Here is an 18,967-nt window from a genome sequence, read left to right on the forward strand (position 1 = left end):
CTATTGAGTTCTCAACACCCAATGCAGTCAGATTTTACTCTCCCAGTTTTGCTATTAGAAAGCATCAGCCAATCAGTTTGTAAGAGTTTGTTAGCAGTAGGCCTAGTTGTTAAGACTGATTTAGAGTGGATTCTTCGATGGCAATGCAGAGGATGTGTCTACCTGGTCTTGACTGTATATATGTATGTAAACTATGTATGTATGTGTCTATATGTCTGTTTTCACTATAACCTATGTCTATATATACAAATAAAGGGGTTTATTGACTTAATGCTTGTCTCGATGTTGTCACTTTAATACAAATTTCCTTAAAATAACTAAACAAAAGGTTTTTCTTGTTACACAGTTACTCAGTATATATTAAAAATCGTACAGGATCTACAAGATAATATTTGTGAAGTCGAGTACAGATTCTGGTCATTATTCATTCATGTTACATACAAGTTCACTGACAGAATTTGATTAAACATGATTGTTTCTTTACGAAAAAGACATCAATAAACGTTACATAAATGCCTAGTTATAAATACATTTGTAGGCTACACCTAGTTAAACTTCAGACATTGGATTTGATGAGTCAAACAGTGTGGAGTTCTGTATTTCTAAGTATTCTGGAGGATGTCTTAAATCTACTTTAGTATCCCCACCCTGCCTGTCACGTCCCATGAGTCTGTTCTGATACTCGGTTCTCTGGCGTGACCTCGGGAGTCTTTCTGGAGCTCTAGCTTCTTGTACTGATATGATACTGCTATGAGGTTCTAAGTCCTCACCAGAGAACGAATAGTTCAAACTGGGGGCCTCTCTTAAGGGAATACCCTGATGGCTGCTTTGCTGAGAGGACCCTTCAGCCCCTAGCTCCTTGTCGTCCGTGTCCCACCTTTTCCTCTCTGAGGACATGGCTCTCAGAGCGCCCAGGCCCCTCCTCTCCTGCGTGCCCATCTTCACAGAACGCCACCCCTTGATGTCTACTGTTGTAAAGGAGCTATCCACCTCTGTGTCTGAGGTTCCCCTGACAGACTGAGCAAAAGAGCGAGCCGGGCCGTGAGTATGGTACTCCGGGAAGTCCACCCTCCTGTGACGCATTGAGGCATTCTCACTCTCGTTACTGGTGGAGGAGTCTGGAACAGGAGGCGGAGATTCCAGTCTGGTGTTCCAGTCTTCGATTGAAATATTTGATGATGGTGTTGTTTTGATATCAAGACGCCGTTTGATGCCGGAGATGTTGTCAAGGTCCAACACAGGCCAACTGTTGGCTTCTCCACTATCACCGCTACTCGATGTTGGTGATGGGGTTGCTACTTTGATGTCAAGACGCCTCTTGACGCCAGTGACGTTTCCGAGATCCACCAGAGGCCATGTTTCTTTCTGTGCATCAATGTCCGAATCCTTAACACTGCTACTCTTCTCTGCCCATTCCTTGATCTTATCCACTCTCTCCCCGCTAGAAGACCGTATCTCAGTTTCAGATGATACCTTGAGTGGAGCAGCCTTGTTGGCGCTGATATCGAGACGCTGTCTTAAGCGCGATTTCCCAAGATTGAGCCCTGCCCAACGGGACTCCAGATCTGGGGTGTATTCTGGTCCTGGGATACTCTTGAGGCCTTTGTTATTGTCATCCAACCCATCTGTAATCACAGCATACTTCTCTAATTTAATAATTGGATCTCTCTTCGAAGTGAGAGAGTCGTCATATAATGGCCCTTTGAAGTGTACAATTGACTCATTTTTAGTGGTCGGTGATAACACATGCACCTCACTTTCATGCTGACGTGTTTGCACTTGTTTTTCATCCTCACTCTCACTCGTGGAAGACCCTATATCATTTTGAACAGGGTCAACTTTTCCTGGATGTGGTATTGGTAAAGGTGTCTTAACATCAATACGCCTCTTGATGCGAGGGACACGGGGATTAAGGTCCGGCCATCTGATCTCACTCATGGTTCCGACAACGGGGTCTTCTCTTTCTTCTTTTACCATTTGGACTTTCATCTCCCCATCACTGTCATTACTGGATGAGGAAGAACGAGACTGCAATGGTAATCCACTACTAATGGAGGTCCTCTCTGGTAAGGGCGTTGGTACTTTGATATCCAAACGCCTTTTAGAACGGGTGATATTATCGAGATCTGTATGAGACCACCAGTCATCGTTAGTGTCATCCACGGCAGAACTTGGGGTCTTTGTTGATGCTTTGAAATCAAGACGCCTCTTGATATGGGGGAGTCGACTGAGATCCAACTCGGGCCACCTGTCGTTTTTTGCATCGACTTCCGTATCCTTGATTGGTTTCACTGTGCCTAGGTGCAAACTAGGCTTATGTGTATTTTCTTCCTTAGTTTTGTCATCCACATTCATTGCAGGTCCCCTGCTCTCCTCTTCACTGTCACTGCTACTGCTACTGGAGGTATAATCTGTGGAAGTTTCTCGACGTGTTTTGACATGGTACCTATAGTCCTGATCTGTGTCCTCCAGAATCAGTGTAGGACCTGTGGTCTCTGTTCCTACTCTGATATCAAGACGCCTCTTGACACGGTTGAGATCCACAAGAGGCCAATTTCCCTTCTGCACATTCATTTCAGATTCCTTATTTGGGTCCACTGTGCCCAGGTGCACTATGGGTGTAGAAAACTTTGCGATCTTCATTCTCACATCAGTGGGCTCCTCATCACTATCACTTCTGGAGGTGGAATCGGTTGATGCTTTGATATGTACAGGCTGTTTCACTTGGTTGATGTTGCCAAGATCCAATTGAGACCACCTGTAGTCCTGATCTGTGTCCTTCAGTAACACTGCAGGATCTGTGGTCTCTGTTGTTGCCTTGATATCAAGACGCCTCTTGACACGGTTGACGTTGCCGAGATCCAACTCAGGCCATCTGTCTTCCTGTGCGTTGATTTCAATATCCTTGATTGGGTTCACTTTGTCCAGGTGTAATTTAGGCTGATAAGCATTTTCAACCTTAGTTTTCACATAAGCGTTATCAAGATTAACTACAGTAAAGTCCTCTTCACTCTCACTGCTACTGGAGGTGAAATCTGTTGATTCTTTGATCTCTGGATGTGGTTTGACTTTGATATCGAGGCGCTGTTTGATGCCACTAATGTTGCTGAGATTTAACTTAGGCCATCTTTCTTCCTGTGCATTGATTTCTGAATCCTTGATTGTGCCCAGTTGCAAATGGGGCTGATAAGCAGTTTCCACTTTAGTTTTCACATAAGAATCATCCAGATTCACTAGAAGACCTGGGGTCGCCTCTTCACTTTCACTACTACTTGATGTTGAATCTGTTGATGCTGTTGATTCTGGACGTGGTTTAACATGAAACCTGTAGTCCTGATCTGTGTCCCTCAGGGTCACTGCAGGATTCCCGGTTTCTGTTGTTGCCTTAATATCTAGACGCCTCTTGACACGGTTGACGTTGCCGAGATCCAACTCAGGCCATCCGTCATCCCGTGCACCGATTTCCAAATCCTTGATTGAGCTTGCTGTGCCCACGTGCAAATGAGGCTGATAAGCATTTTCCACTTTAGTTTTCACGTAAGTGTCCTCCAGATTCACTACAGGACCCATGATCTCCTCTTCACTGTCACTACTACTTGACGTTGATGCTGTTGATGCTGTGTAATCTGGATGTGGTTTTACATTATACCTGTAGTCCTGATCTGTGTCCCTCAGGGTCACTGCAGGACCTGTGTTCTCTGTTGCTACTTTGATATCGAGACGCCTCTTGACACGGGTGACATGGATGAGATCCAGCACAGGCCAATTTTCATTCTGCACATTCATTTCAGATTCCTTCTTCTGCCTCACCGTGCCAAGATGCTCTATGAGTGGAGACGTGTTTTCTATCCTCGTTCTCACATCAGTGGGCTCCTCATCACTATCACTGCTGGAGGTGGAATCGGTTGATGCTTTGATATTTACAGGCTGTTTCACTTGGTTGATGTTGCCAAGATCCAATTGAGACCACCTGTAGTCCTGAGCTGTGTCCTTCAGTAACACTGCAGGATCTGTGGTCTCTGTTGTTGCCTTGATATCAAGACGCCTCTTGACACGGTTGACGTTGCCGAGTTTCAACTCAGGCCATCTTTCTTCCTGTGCGTTGATTTCAAAATCTTTGATTTGGCTCACTGTGTCCAGGTGCATATTAGGCTCTTCTTCACTCTCACTACTACTTGACGTTGAAGCTGTTGATGCTGTGAAATCTGGATGTGGTTTTGCATTATACCTGTAGTCCTGATCTGTGTCCCTCAGGGTCACTGCAGGACCTGTGTTCTCTGTTGCTACTTTGATATCGAGACGCCTCTTGACACGGGTGACATGGCTGAGATCCAGCACAGGCCAATTTTCATTCTGCACATTCATTTCAGATCCCTTCTTCTGGCTCACCGTGCCAAGATGCGCTATGAGTGGAGACGTGTTTTCTATCTTCGTTCTCACACCAGTGGGCTCCTCATCACTATCACTGCTGGAGGTGGAATCGGTTGATGCTTTGATATTTACAGGCTGTTTCACTTGGTTGATGTTGCCAAGATCCAATTGAGACCACCTGTAGTCCTGATATGTGTCCTTCAGTAACACTGCAGGATCTGTGGTGTCTGTTGTTGCCTTGATATCAAGACGCCTCTTGACACGGTTGACGTTGCCGAGTTTCAACTCAGGCCATCTTTCTTCCCGTGCGTTGATTTCAAAATCTTTGATTTGGCTCACTGTGTCCAGGTGCATATTAGGCTCTTCTTCACTCTCACTACTACTTGACGTTGAAGCTGTTGATGCTGTGAAATCTGGATGTGGTTTTGCATTATACCTGTAGTCCTGATCTGTGTCCCTCAGGGTCACTGCAGGACCTGTGTTCTCTGTTGCTACTTTGATATCGAGACGCCTCTTGACACGGGTGACATGGATGAGATCCAGCACAGGCCAATTTTCATTCTGCACATTCATTTCAGATTCCTTCTTCTGGCTCACCGTGCCAAGATGCTCTATGAGTGGAGACGTGTTTTCTATCCTCGTTCTCACATCAGTGGGCTCCTCATCACTATCACTGCTGGAGGTGGAATCGGTTGATGCTTTGATATTTACAGGCTGTTTCACTTGGTTGATGTTGCCAAGATCCAATTGAGACCACCTGTAGTCCTGATCTGTGTCCTTCAGTAACACTGCAGGATCTGTGGTGTCTGTTGTTGCCTTGATATCAAGACGCCTCTTGACACGGTTGACGTTGCCGAGTTTCAACTCAGGCCATCTGTCTTCCTGTGCATTGATTTCAAAATCATTGATTTGGCTCACTGTGTCCAGGTGCATATTAGGCTCATCTTCACTCTCACTGCTACTGGAGGTGAAATCTGTTGATTCTTTGATCACTGGGAGTGGATTGGCATGGTACCTGTAGTCCTGATCTGTGTCATTCAGGGGCACTGCAGGACCTGTGGTCTCTGTTACTACTTTGATATCAAGATGCCGTTTGACGCCAGTGATGTTGTTGAGATCTAATTCAGGCCATGTATTTTCCTGTGCATAGATTTCAAAATCCTTGGATGGATTCACTGTGCCCAGGCATAGATGGGGCTGATAGGCATTTTCAATCTTAGTGTTCTCCTCTTCACTCTCACTGCTGCCGGAGGTGAAATCCGTTGATGCTTTAATATCCAAACGTGGTTTGACATGAGTCCTGTAGACTGAACCTGTGTCTTTCGAGGTTACTGCAGGACCTGTGTTTATTGTTTCCACTGTAATATCAAGACGCTGTTTGATACGAGTGACGTGGCTGAAATCCAACTTGGGCCAGACATTGTTTTGAGCGTCAATGTTCTTGCTATTCCTTCCTGTTCCCTCATCTTCATCAGCTGCTCCTTGATTAAATGTGTACTCTGTGACCTCATCATCACTTTCACAGGAAGAAGAAAGAGATGAATCAAAGTGATCTGTGGCCATTTGGGTGTTTTGTAGCTCACCCTCCAACACCTCCTGTGAAGTAATACTGATTGGTTGTTTTGAATGGGTCTGTTTGTCAAAGCTAACAACCCCTTTAATGATCTTAGTTTGATCAATGTTTTTCACATCCTGGTCCATTCCCATTCCGGCCCACTCCTCGGTTTCTTGGTTCACAGTGTATTGTGTCGACTCATCCTCACTGAGATGAGAGGCAGAGCTGGAGCTGGACCTGGACCTGTTAGCTTGTCTCAAATCATTTGAAGTTGGGAAAACAAACTTTTTTGAATGATTAAAAGATCCAGATAGACTACTGGACCTTGCTGAACCACTTTGAATGGACTCAGGGAAATCAAAGGCATCTCCGCTGTCGTTTGGCTGGTACTGGTCCCTGAGCTTTGCATCGTTCAGGTGTGGGGACCAATCAGCAAACGGTTCAGAGGTGAATTCTAAATCAGTCTCCTTCTGGTTGATACAGTTATCAACGGGCTGAGAGGGCGAGGCTATCGATGACTTCTTCTTTGTCCTTGTGCTGTTGCCCTCCTCCTCATCAGAAGAAGAGGACAGACTCCCTCGCTCTCCCAGCTCACTGTCAACGGGCTGAGAGGACGAGGCTTTCAAGGACTTTTTCCTTGTCCTTGTACTGTTGCCCTGCTCCTCATCAGAAGAAGAGGACAGCCTCCCTCGCTCTCCCAGCTCACTGTCAACGGGCTGAGAGGACGAGGCTTTCAAGGACTTCATCTTTGTCCTTGTACTGTTGCCCTGCTCCTCATCAGAAGAAGAGGACTGGTTTTTCGGTTGCCCACTTGCCCAAGTAACTTTATAGTTCATGCTTTCCTCCTGGTTTTCTTGGGTACTGAAGGTCACTCTCCGCTCTCTGTCAGACACAATCTCTGGTTCGTCCTCTTCGTCCGAGTAGGCCTGGTTGTCGTAGGGGCTCTGACCTGCGGACGAGACTGAGCCTGGTTGAGCGGGAGCGTTTTTCTTAACGCAAACCTTTTGGCAGAGTACATCGATACATGGTCTAGCGAAGACGCCGAGGATAAACGCCACCAGGAAAGTGAAGAAAATAGATAGACCCACAGCCAGACCCAGGCGCTGATTCTCTGTCATGGCCCTTACTTGACCCGCTCTGCCTATCCCTTGGGTGTCGACGGGTAAACTTCTGGGCAATCTGCTGTTAGCCCTCGCCTGTTCCCTGATTTTCAGGTTGTAAACAGATACAATATCTTTGTGTGATTGGGACAAACAAATATAAAGCCCTGCATCCCTCTCTGTGATGTCACTCATCAGTAGACCCGCCTGAGACTCGTTGGCGGACACTTGACCTTTGGGAGTCCACCAGGTTGAACCTATAACAACACAAAATATCGAAATGAAGGTATGACATGGAAAAATGTCATGATGTATTTATCCTTTCTTACATTCCTAGAGTTAGGAAGTATTTAGTTGAACATTATAAACTTAAAAATATATACAAAATCAATAAATCCAAACAAATTGCTACCTTTTTGCATTGAGCAAGGCAGCAGAACAGTAGACCCGTGGTCGACGGTGAGATCCTGATGGAGCCCAGGCTTGTTCTTGGCACCGCCACACCCAAAGTCCTCTTCGTGGAGCTGGAGCAGATCTCTCCCCGCAAGCGAGGAAGGCGAGTGACACACCATGTCCAACCATAGCCGCTGGTCTTCGTCTTCATCCAGGGCCATCCGCCTCTTCAGGTTAGCCATTTCACAGTCACACCTCCACGGGTTTCCACCAGCCCTGACCACCAGCCCCAACCGCAGGGACCAGAAGGTTGCTGGAGAGAGGCTCGTCAGCAGGTTGAAGCTGAAGTCGACGACCTTGGAACGCAGGAGACGATGAACAAGGTGATGTTACAGCAACCTTGAGTTGGATGCAATTTCTAAACTGGTCTGGAACAGCTTATTTTACTTCACTGGTGAAAGGTACTTCTGGAGAACTACCTTTCTATCATATTCATTTTAAATAATTGGGAAGCATTTTCATGTACACAAGATAATCTACACATCATGAAACTTAATGAGTGATTGGTTATGACCAGGTATATGGATGATAACAAACTGCTAATAAGGCCAATTTCTTATTACATATTCTTGTAATTCTTGAAATGGACCCTCTAGGAAGAAGTTCAGACCCTCTAGGAAGAAAACCTGTTCTATCTTTTATCCCATAATAACCCTCCTCTTACAGTGAGATTGGTGAGGCCTACGAAGGCCCGAGGGTGTAGGCTGCTGATGAGGTTGTGTTGCAGATGGAGCTCCTTCAACTGATGTAGACCCTCCAGGTCCCCTGCCTCCAGGGTGGAGATCTGGTTGTAGGAGAGCTGGAGAACCTGCAGAGCCCGGCTCCCTCCAAGCCCTGAGGAACACCAGCACATCAGGAGAATAACTTTAAGAAAACGTTTAAAGACAACTTGGTACAGACTTTGTTGAGGTGTAGTATCTCTGATTCTCTGAGATTTAATAACTTACTTACTTTGTGTTTTGATTTGTAAGGCTAATATATATATAGGTATTATTTTTTTTACTCTAATTTGGATTGTATGCTTTGATTGTTAACAGCCTCATTTATCAATTGCTTCAAGAATGACTGTCTGTCTGCCTTAATAAATGTGAACTTAAGATAACTTAAGGGGATGACACAGCGTGGACGAACTTAACTTTCCAAGCACAATAATATTGATTAAAAGTTCCCAATGATCAATACATGCGTTATCATTGCCACTGCAATTATAACCGTGCTGATTATTATAACCGGACCAAGCAAAACATTTCTATACAACTTCAAGTATAACAACCAACCCCCCAGTTTAGTCATTTATTTGATCATTTCAGTCATTATTGATCAGATTCTATGGAAGTAAATCTGTCTCATCGGATTTTGAAAATAAAAAGCCATTGAATTTTAAGCACTGATATATACATTGAAATAACATATCTGGATTTTTTGCCTCTGAATTTAACTCTTAACATTTTCAACAAATCATTTTCACCTTTATTTTTCAATGCTAAAAAATTCAAAATGAAATAGTCAACGTTAAAAATGTCCACTTAAAGAGGACATATTATGCCGCAAGCCGTTTCGAAAATCTGCCCCATCCAGCACAGATCTAGGTGGACACGCCCACTAGTGATGTCATATGAGGCAGATTTTCGAAACGGCTTGTAAGGCTAATTACACTGACACCTGGTGGTATAATATGTCTCCTTTAAATATTTTCAACTTCCCCAAATTCCACATGCACAAGCTTAAAATGTAACATTTGTATCGTCATCGATCACTCGGATTGGGGGTATTCGTTTTGTGCCACGGGGCGCACGTTAAGTGGCTGGGCTGGAGCAAAACGGTTGATATGCCTCTGTGGTGGCATAACGAGGGCGCAGGGCCAACACTTTTCCGCACCGAGTGGCATGATACAGATGAGGATGACAAATTAAAAGCCGGTTGCTGTCCTGAGGCACTGCTGCCACAGTTCTTCGGTTGCCACTCAGTGCGCAATACTGTCGACTCTACGCTCTCGTTCAACAGTGGGCAGCGGGCTTCAGATCGCCCCAGCATCACACCAAATGTAGGCAAAGGGACCTCGGATCGCCTCAAATCGGTGCCCTAATAAATTGAGCTCCTTAATCCACTACAATTACACCTTACGCTGCATGCAAATCCAGCCAAGTCACTGCAAATTCACACACACACTTCACATACAGGCGTTCATCGTTTATTAAAAAAAATAAAAACGGTGTGCATTATAACAAAAACAAAAACATAAATAGGCTACAACATAAGACCCCCCCCCCACCACCACCTTGTTATTGAATGTGCTTAATAAATACATTCGATTTGATTTGATTAACAAATGTACAGACCGATACAATGGATAGGCCGTTTAGTAAGGTCCACCAACGTTGCTTCTCTCCCAATAAAAAACCACAGTCAGTGTTTAATGACGTTGATTTACGGTTGAGCATTTCCTATAATAGGCTAGGCCTAATGTGTAAAATGCTGTTTAGAATTAACGTTTGTATCAAGAAGAAAGACCTAGCGAGTGACGCTCTTATTACCGCTCTCCTTGCTTGACCGCGATCTAGCATCTAGGATCGATTGCTCTTCCTTGGGTCCCAGGATTTTAACACAAAATTTCATACATTGAATTTTGCAGCTGACCTTGGCATGTTGAATTTGGGGACGTTGAAGATATTTAAGTTCAATTTTTTAACGTTGAATATTCGATTTTTTTTTATATTTTAACGTTGATACATAAAGGTGAAAATGATTTGTTGAAAATGTATAGAGTAAAATTCAGAGGCAAAAAATCCTGATAGGCTACGTCATTTCAATGCATAATGTTCAGTGCATAAAATTCAATGACTTTTTATTTTCAAAATCCAATGAGACAGATTTACTTCCATAGATGCTGTCATCCAAAGGTACTTATAGTGAATTCAGTTACATTGCATTACAGCACAGATAGGGGGTACTGAGGTATTGTAGCTATAGGACCCCAATAAGTAGGCTGCGGACATCTGTGATCAAAATCAGTACCTCTTGGCTGGGAGATGAATAACCCTGCCACACTATCCATCTATCTGTTCCCTCAACGTTATCCTTACACTATAACTTGGTGTGGATTTTGTCAGTTTGGTTGACAGCCATTTTGTGACTAAAATGTTTGACATTTAATATGTTCTTTCTCAAAATGTGAATTTCCTAGATGATGGTCATTGTCCCCAATAATTATCTTGCATGTTTAAACATGTTTGCCAGTTGGTAAATCGTATCAACGCACACTCTTACACCACAAAAAACTGAGCTGAAAATGTCTGCATATGGCACAAAGTCTCTCTTGCTGTCTCTCCTGCAGTCTCAGCAAGAGAGGCTCACAGCGAAGCGCCAGGGGCCTTTGCATCAGTACAGAGGCTGTAGTGATCCGAATACCAAACAGAGACGACTATAACTGGTCCAATACTGGCCACTGAGTTCTCCCTAAACAGACCGGCCTACCACACACTCTTCCGGAATAAATAAAAAGGATGGAAAAAACTACTGAAATATTCTGCCAAGCAGAGGCATGGAGCGTCTCAAAATCATTCGAAAATTGTGTATATTTATTTTTATCCTGTTCATATGCAATAGGTTTAACTTGTTTACCTGCTTCTTAAAGGCATAGGAGGGCCCCAAGCAAGAGTGTGTCAGGTTGTACATTAATCTGCCTATTGTGCCATTATCTGGAGAGCAAAGTTCCAGACATAATTACTGAGTACTATTGCACACAAGTTTGTTTACCTGTTATGAGCCAGCTCTACCCAGCTTAGCTTCCTCTTCATCAAGTCAAAAGCTTATCAAATACACATGGAAGAATATGTAGAAAATACAGTGTATATAGGAGACTGTACTATAATACAGGGGGCATAATCAATTTTCAAACTATAAAAACATTTTATATTGGCTGTTTTACTACAATGAAATGTCTTAATGTTCATAGTCACGGGTGCCTTTTATCGACAACAGCTTACATGGGAGGCAGATAGAATACACAGACATTACTCTCATTGAATATCTACAGTATGTATTACAAAACACTGTGCTATGACAGTAATACAACCTAGTGGATAGAGGGTTCAAGAAAACCAAACAACACCCAACCCATCTTCTAAAACACCTGCAGACCCACCTCTTCCTAAAGTATCTCATCAAATAACTTCTGTCTTTAGTTTGTTGTTGTTGAGGTTAGGGTTATGCTAAAGTAAGAGCTGTGTTGATATACAATCATGAAAATGAAAACAATCGAACTAGGTCAGATTCCATTTAGTTACTATAGGAATCTGTATTTATAAATATACATATAAATACACATATATATGTATGTATGTATATATATATATTTATAAAAATATATACTAACTAGGAATTTTAATTTGCTCCGATTTATATTGTATGCTTTGATTTCTGTCTGCCAAAAATATAAATGTTTTCCTTATATAAAGCATTCTTCATAACAAAGTTTATTAATATGCCTATTAATCATATGATTCAGCAATCACATTTTTTAGGAATGCAATCAAAGAGTAGATTGATCCATAAACCATCCCACAGTAGGTATTTATTACAGATAGCAGATTATCAGAAGATTATACTTTAGGTGTTGGCGAGCAGACTCACCCCGGGGTGACTCAGCCAGGCGATTCCTCTCCATCGATAGCAGCAGCAGACCGGGAGCCCAGGAGACACACCTCTGGCTCCTCTGGCTCCTCCAGGCCCCAGGGGACGGCATGCGGCGTCCAACCCTATCGGAGCTCCACTCATTGAGGCAGAGAGAGAGATAGGATATCTGGTTGTTCCCCAGCCGCAGGGCCAGGAGCTCCGGGTTAGGCCTGCGGAGAGCTACGGAGCTCAGGAGGTTGTGGGATAGATCTAAATCTGCGGTTCTGTCCATGGAAGGGTGTTGTGGAGCGTGGGGGAGCCCAGAGGAGGAGCAGTTGATCAGGGTGTGATCCAGGCAGACGCAGGGCTCTGGGCAGGGGATGAGGGGGACTGGGGATGCCCAGCACCCCCAGGAGCCCCAGAACAGCAGCAGAACCTCCCAGCCGGGCCGCCGTGGCAACACCATGATCTGTCTGGTGGGAGACCAGAGGTCCCATGATAGCTTTAATGATAACATGAGGCTTTAACGATAACTGATCACTTAACACCCCATTCAAATTAATACAATCCAAGAAACAACAAAACAGCCTAAACAACAAGACTCACGCTTTTTAACAAAAAACACCTCACTAACTATATCAAAAGACAGTTGATGAAACTCACCTGTCTCAATCTCACTAGAATGGTGTAGTCTGATCACTTATAGGGTGAGGTCCTTCAATCTTCTGAGCCACAGCTGAACTGATCCTTCTCCTGTAGTTTCCGTTCAAAGTCTAGAATAGTGGACGTCCTTACTCAACACAGATGAGAATGCCTTATGGAGTTTCCTTCAATAATTTACACACAGCTCGTTAATACCTCACTTTCATTGTGTACTTCATGCTGGCCAGGGAGGCTGATCCCTAGATAAACCAAAGCTAGCCTGAATGCAACATGACAGTAGATTACCAGCAGGGCAAGTAGAGGCAACCGTACTAAATTAAATCTAAATGTTTTTTCTTCCATTTGTTTATTTAAACAAAACATGATTGGCAGAGGTATTAAAAAAGGGTGTGTTTCCATGTTTGTTTTTATACCTGCATTACCTCAAACTGTTAAATTGCAGCCATTTTGTTCAAGAATGCCATTTCTCTGTTTTTCCTCCACAACCCTTAATTTATGTAGATTGGATTAAGTTATTAAACAGTGCAAGTTTAATGTATTCATTTTCATTCCTGCGGTGAAAAAATTCACACTTTCCAAACAAAAAAACAGCAGTGTTATGAAATAGACAAAACACAGAAATACAAATCAAACATTACTTTTAGCGCTGAAACAACAGGGCTATATTATTGCACTCAGTTCACTCTGTTACATAAACTTCAAACCAACCGACAACAAAATATCTCAACTTCATGAACGCCAAAAATTAAAGACACTTTAATTTAGCTGTTGCAATGCAAAAACCGTGCACTTTAAAAGCAATGCAATAACACAGTTAAACATGTTCTAAAACACTTCACATACATCGCAATGCTGTCCCTTCTTTTGGCACATACAGAAATCTACACTCGATGTAGAAATTATGCATTAAGAAATTAGTAATACTGGATGGCTTATAATACTGTTCAAAAACGTTGTCTCCTTTCAGAAGCTAAAGTGAAATTGAGTTTTATAGTGTGCCACACTCTCAGTATGATTTTAAATAGAGTACAAAACAAAAACAGAAAATGGATTGCCATATAACAAACAAGCAAACCAACCTTGTAGCTTGTAAATGAAAGGCAAATGTAAAGCTTATATGAAGATAATAAGATGTGTAAACTTCATTCACTACAATGCCATGCAAGGGTCAGTCAGTAGGTACAGAAACACTGCAGTACTTCAACATATACCTTTGGCTAATGAAACATCCCTATGTGGCAAGTAAGCAGCAAATTACCGAAGGGGGCGGGGGTGAAACCGCACCGGCATCTTGAGGAGGCCACAGACCAGTTTCAGTTTGGGGGTGAAATGTTTTTCAACGGGCGGGACCTTTCTGGGCTGGTGTGGTCGGACGGAACTTGGTGATGAGGTTCGGAGCGTACCACAGCTTCTGTGGAACACCAGTTCTTAATGGACAGTCCTCAGCAGAGCGAGCATTAATGGGCAGTTCATAGTACAGCGGTACTCCGTGGTAGGATAGTTCTTATTGGATTTCACTTCTCGGGCTGGTTCGTAATGGGCTGTTCCTAGTGGGCAGGTCTTATTGAGCAGTTCTTACTGGACGGGACTTAGTAAGGTGGTTCTTATTGGACGGTTCAGTGGGCGGGTTCTAATGGGTCGTTTGTCATACAGCAGTACGGCAAATTAGTGAACCTTTTTTGGTGGAATTAAACTCATCGGGCCGTTCTTAAAAGTGGGTTTTCTAACCCGACGACGGTAGTGATTGGTTTTTGCCTAGTGGCCGCAGGGGTTGTCGGAGGTCTGGCAGCCCATGTTGGAGTATTTGACCTGGAGGCGGAACAGGGTGCCGTCTGCACACATGCACAGCTTGTAGCGCTCCATGCCCTCGTCGAAGAAGACGTCACCCGCAGAGTGGGGGATGCGCGAGGTGTTGAACATCAGGGAGCCGTTCAGCACGATGCTGTTCTCCTGGGGGAGCAGAGAGGGAAGACGCATTGTTAGAACTTTGCCAGCAGGGGGTGCCAAACTATATCCAGCAGTCCCCCGATATTCATGGTCATTCATTCAACATACAATTGGATGATTATATAAAATGATGATATGTCTATAAAACTCAGATATTGTGATATAAAGAAAAGAAATAAACATATACTATACACAATATGATAACATTGGAAAACTGTTTTAAGTTATAGTTACAGTTATGCTGAATATACCCGGGTTTCACACACATCCCCTGCGTGTCTCTACATCCCATTAAACCAATAACTGAGATAATTCAGAAAATATAATAGGACGGAGCACTGCTTACAGTTACGTCAAACATTATGAACGCAACATGTAACGCCTATACGATAGGAGAAAATGTTATACTCCTGTGGCCAAAGTAACGCTTACAGCTCGGAGCTCGATGTTTCCCCCGCTTTTGAACTCCACGGTGCGACCCATGATGTGGACGCCCTCGTTGCCGCGGACGATGGCCTTGCCCTCGCTCTTGATGTTCAGATCCGACGAGGCGTTGCTGGTGATCTGAACACACAAGAATTCATCAGTCATTTGAGCTTCACCAAACATCATATACCGTTAAGTCACTTATCCAAAGCATCCGAGTTCTTTTTACAACTAAATACAGGTCATGAAGGAGCAGGGTTTGAGGCCTCTTGTTTTAGGACACCATAACAACTGCACTATCCGGACTTTCATAAAACCACCACTCAAATCACTCCATGTGTAAGTCTTATGTTTACCCAGGGATGTGACTTCCACCAGTTTTTACCATTTGTCTGAGTTCATGCAGCTCTTCAATGACATAATACGCCTTTGACAAATATGGGCATGGAAATGGTTGTCTTTTATGTGGAGGACATTGGCCGTGCCTTTCCCAGGGAGAAGATAGTGATGATTACATCATCTGTTGTCATGGCCTTTCCTGCTCCATTCAATCACCCCCTACACACACATGCATTCCGATAAGGTTACACACCCATATCTTACCAATTCCATTCATGTTGTCATGATTTAAAGTTTTTTGACATGATTTAAAGTTATAACAGTTTTGTACTGAATGATACAATGTTCAGATTCTTCTTGTTGATTATGGAATGCTCTCTCTCTTGCCATCGTTCATGGAAGATCTGTGTCTGTTTGTGGCGATAGGAATGACACAGGGTGAGTTTTATCGGCCAAGCCTTATTGGGCTGATCAACAGGAGGAGGTTGCTAATGTTTTTTAAAATTTTTAATTTGACCTTTGGGAAGTCTAATTTAGATAACAAATTATCAAGAGGCCTGCCCAAGAGAGCAGTGGCTGTGTAGGTAGTAACAGTAGCACTAAGTAGAGGGCAGGGTGATGTCAGGGGTCTGTTAGCCCAGGTTGGAGCAACTGGAACCAAACCAACAGTACGGCTCCACATCATGTTACTAAAGCACACGGTAAACAATCTTTCCAAATTAACATTGAAACATTCACATCCACCTGGTACGTACCCGTTCTGTGGAGGCTTTCTTCACACGCAGCACCTTGACGCCCTTGGGCAGGTGAAACTCGTGGTTCTCGAAGTCAGTGCTGAAGAAGGTGGTCTGGGTGCGGGGGTCCGTGAAAGAGATCCCCACGTCACTGACCACCGATGTCTTGTCCTCCTCCACGCTCAGCTTGGTGGTGCCCTGTTGGAACACCACCTGCGACACAGCCGGACACCAGGACAGAGACGGACACGCTTTACCATGTACAGTTGTAGAAGACACTGGGAGTTTAAAGAGGGTGGGTCAGGGGGAGAGGGGAGTCGATTTAATCATTCAGGACTTGATTGTCAAATAGTGCGATTACTTCATGGACATGTTAAGGCTTTTTTTTTTACACCAGGTCGAACTTGGCCCCATAACCACAAAAAACTGCACTGCAGGATGTGAGCAGACTAGGTGACAATTTTTGATGAATGTCTTCTGAATAAAATTATATTTTAAATAACTCAAATAATTGTAGAGATTGACGGTATTTATCAGAGGTCTGGCAGCCCAGGTTAAAGCACCATACCAGTACGTGGAGGATATTTGCCAACAATAAATTTAATTAAGAGAGGAGTGATGTGTCATCAATTGAAATGGCAAATCAATGAGAGTATTCTATCTCTACCCACCGGGTTGTTGTTGCCGGTGAGCACCAGATCCTGGTCCTTGCGCCCACCCACGGTGCTCTTGTGCAGGGGGAAAACGGTTCCCATGTCTGCCTTCTGCTTGAAGCGCAGAAGCCCACTCTCGTGGAACTCCATGCTTTCACAGCCGTTCGGACCAATCCGAATCACCGTCCAAATTACCAGCGTGATCTAAGAGAACGACAGAGATAACGATACATATCACCTCTACAAGAAGGATGTTCTATTCCAAGCAAAAGATTCTGGGTTCAATTCCCAAGGACAACAGCCTGACCTGTAGGCATCATTGAGCAACATGTCTTAACCCCTACCTTCTCCTTATGACATCCCTTCTGAATTCACTGTAAGTCGCTTCGGATAAAACTTATCTTGTGGCGGAATTACTGAAGTAAATTGTCTTCACTCATAAATTGTGAAGCTGCAATCAGTAACGAGGGATAACTGTGCTCACAATGAGGTTGATGAGGGCGAGGAGGAAGAGGAGAACGATAATGCAGACCGCCATGTTCCCCTTGCGTCCTCTCAGTCCCGTCTTGTGGAGCCGCTCCTCCTCAATGGGGACATAGCCCGCCTTGAAGTTGCTGTTGTGCTCCTTGTTGACATTACGTCTCTCCACCGCCTTCTCCCGCATGGACTTCTTCACTGGGCCGTTGGAACTCTCCTATAAAATACATGGAGCAAAGAACAAACCTTAGCTCAGAGCCGAGATGACACCCTAAATATAACATGGATATGGGTTTGATGACCCATATTCAATGGCTGGTCGCGTGATAGGAGAACTAAGCGTATTACTTGTGTTGGTGTTTTTTATTCGCTTGTCTGTGTTTAGCCCGGCTAAGGAATGCGTGGCGCTTCATGACAGCGTCTGTATGGCTGAGGCAAGAACTAAAAATAAACGAACCGTTTACAGACATTCACATATCAACGTACTAATTTCACTTGCAATTCCCCTTCAAATTACACATCCAGATAACGCTACAGATAATAATCTACCGATTTTCCATTACACTTAATGTGTGTTTTAAAAGACTGCAGACAACGTATGGGCTTCAAAAACAAGCGGACGATGCCGGCTGAAATACCACGATTCGCCATGTTGACATTACAAAATGCAACACACTAGCTTCCGATACAACGATTAAAAGGACAATGACAGGAGTAAAAATGTATATTAATACAGACCTGTTCAGACGCCATCTTGACCCTCCCCCTGACGCTGGCGGCGGACAACTTGGGAGAAGAAAAGTGGACGAAACCACTTGTATAATTAACCAAAATACAGTTAATCGAATAAATGTCGAGAGAAATTAGGTTAAATATATACATATATATAGGATATTAATTATTGGGATGTTTTATTGAAAAAGTATCCTCTTATATTATGGATTCTTGAGGTAACACTATGAATGTTTACAAATGATGGTTCATTCTGGATCTAGCCAGCCAATAGCAGGGCAGACAGAGAGGTCCCAAAATAGGTAAACATGCATGCCCATTCATATTTTCCATATTAACCGAAGGAGGGGCGTGTAGACCGCACACAAACACTTAACGCACATAACACTCACACACACGCGCTTAACACACATTTACATTGCACGTTTAATCGATTAATTGTCGAATACGTTATAACTATATACTAAAGTTATTACATTCTCTGATATATATTGTCATTTAAGTAGGCTACAATAAGACAACCATGCAATAGGCAATAATATGATGTAATAGGATGTAATATCCTATTACATTTTAGATGCATTACTTGGCTGCATACGCACACATGGAAACACAAAATCGAAATAAAAAAACGGTCACTTCATGATAAGTTACATTTTCTTGATTGTTTTAAAAAAATGCAAAAAAATACACACACATATACATTGTTTGAAACACGAAATCTGTCTTTTAATTCAATTCCTGGCTCTATCGCCGGAAACCAACGAAACCTGTATACGCTGATCCTGTGCAATGATCCTTTGCGGTGTCGTTTGACCGTATGGCATTACATACAGTTGTCGTGGAGTGTCTGCACAGAGCAGGTGGATTCTGTTGTGTTGTCGACATTCAAACACCAGACAC

At 43.5% G+C, this 18,967-nt stretch overlaps 2 protein-coding genes across 3 annotated transcripts; both read right to left on the minus strand.

The window, feature by feature from the left end:
- Nucleotides 1-274: 274 nt before the first annotated feature.
- On the minus strand, nucleotides 275-13,026 carry lrrc66 (leucine rich repeat containing 66). Its single transcript, XM_030372365.1, has 5 exons — nucleotides 12,757-13,026; nucleotides 12,112-12,566; nucleotides 8,144-8,313; nucleotides 7,439-7,775; nucleotides 275-7,283 (listed from the first exon to the last, which is right to left on the minus strand). The coding sequence occupies exons 2-5, from the start codon at nucleotides 12,557-12,559 to the stop codon at nucleotides 550-552; spliced, it is 7,689 nt and encodes a 2,562-aa protein (XP_030228225.1). The 5' UTR covers nucleotides 12,560-12,566; nucleotides 12,757-13,026; the 3' UTR covers nucleotides 275-549.
- A 151-nt stretch (nucleotides 13,027-13,177) lies between these two features.
- On the minus strand, nucleotides 13,178-18,917 carry sgcb (sarcoglycan, beta (dystrophin-associated glycoprotein)). 2 transcript variants are annotated; one of them, XM_030372378.1, is made up of 7 exons: nucleotides 18,899-18,917; nucleotides 18,071-18,118; nucleotides 17,340-17,549; nucleotides 16,874-17,059; nucleotides 16,224-16,415; nucleotides 15,136-15,267; nucleotides 13,178-14,706 (listed from the first exon to the last, which is right to left on the minus strand). In XM_030372378.1, exons 2-7 carry the CDS (start codon nucleotides 18,083-18,085, stop codon nucleotides 14,512-14,514), a joined length of 930 nt encoding a protein of 309 aa, XP_030228238.1. In that variant the 5' UTR covers nucleotides 18,086-18,118; nucleotides 18,899-18,917; the 3' UTR covers nucleotides 13,178-14,511. The 2 variants fall into 2 exon arrangements, with proteins under 2 accessions (XP_030228238.1, XP_030228239.1); XM_030372379.1 differs by lacking the exons at nucleotides 18,071-18,118; nucleotides 18,899-18,917 and adding an exon at nucleotides 17,681-17,955.
- Nucleotides 18,918-18,967: the final 50 nt, after the last annotated feature.

This window comes from Gadus morhua, chromosome 12 (genome assembly GCF_902167405.1).
Source record: "Gadus morhua chromosome 12, gadMor3.0, whole genome shotgun sequence".
In the NCBI taxonomy this organism is placed as follows: domain Eukaryota; kingdom Metazoa; phylum Chordata; class Actinopteri; order Gadiformes; family Gadidae; genus Gadus; species Gadus morhua.

Excerpts from the sequence above, each read along its gene's own strand:
- lrrc66 (XM_030372365.1), bottom strand. The coding sequence starts at position 12,559 with ATGGTGTTGCCACGGCGGCCCGGCTGGGAGGTTCTGCTGCTGTTCTGG. Across the intron at positions 8,314-12,111 it reads CCTGGCTGAGTCACCCCGGG|GGCTTGGAGGGAGCCGGGCT; the intron begins GTGAGTCTGCTC and ends GGTGTTCCTCAG. Across the intron at positions 7,284-7,438 it reads GCCTTGCTCAATGCAAAAAG|GTTCAACCTGGTGGACTCCC; the intron begins GTAGCAATTTGT and ends GTGTTGTTATAG.
- sgcb (XM_030372378.1), bottom strand. Across the intron at positions 16,416-16,873 it reads TCACCGGCAACAACAACCCG|GTGGTGTTCCAACAGGGCAC; the intron begins GTGGGTAGAGAT and ends GCTGTGTCGCAG. Across the intron at positions 14,707-15,135 it reads GAAACATCGAGCTCCGAGCT|GAGAACAGCATCGTGCTGAA; the intron begins GTAAGCGTTACT and ends CTGCTCCCCCAG.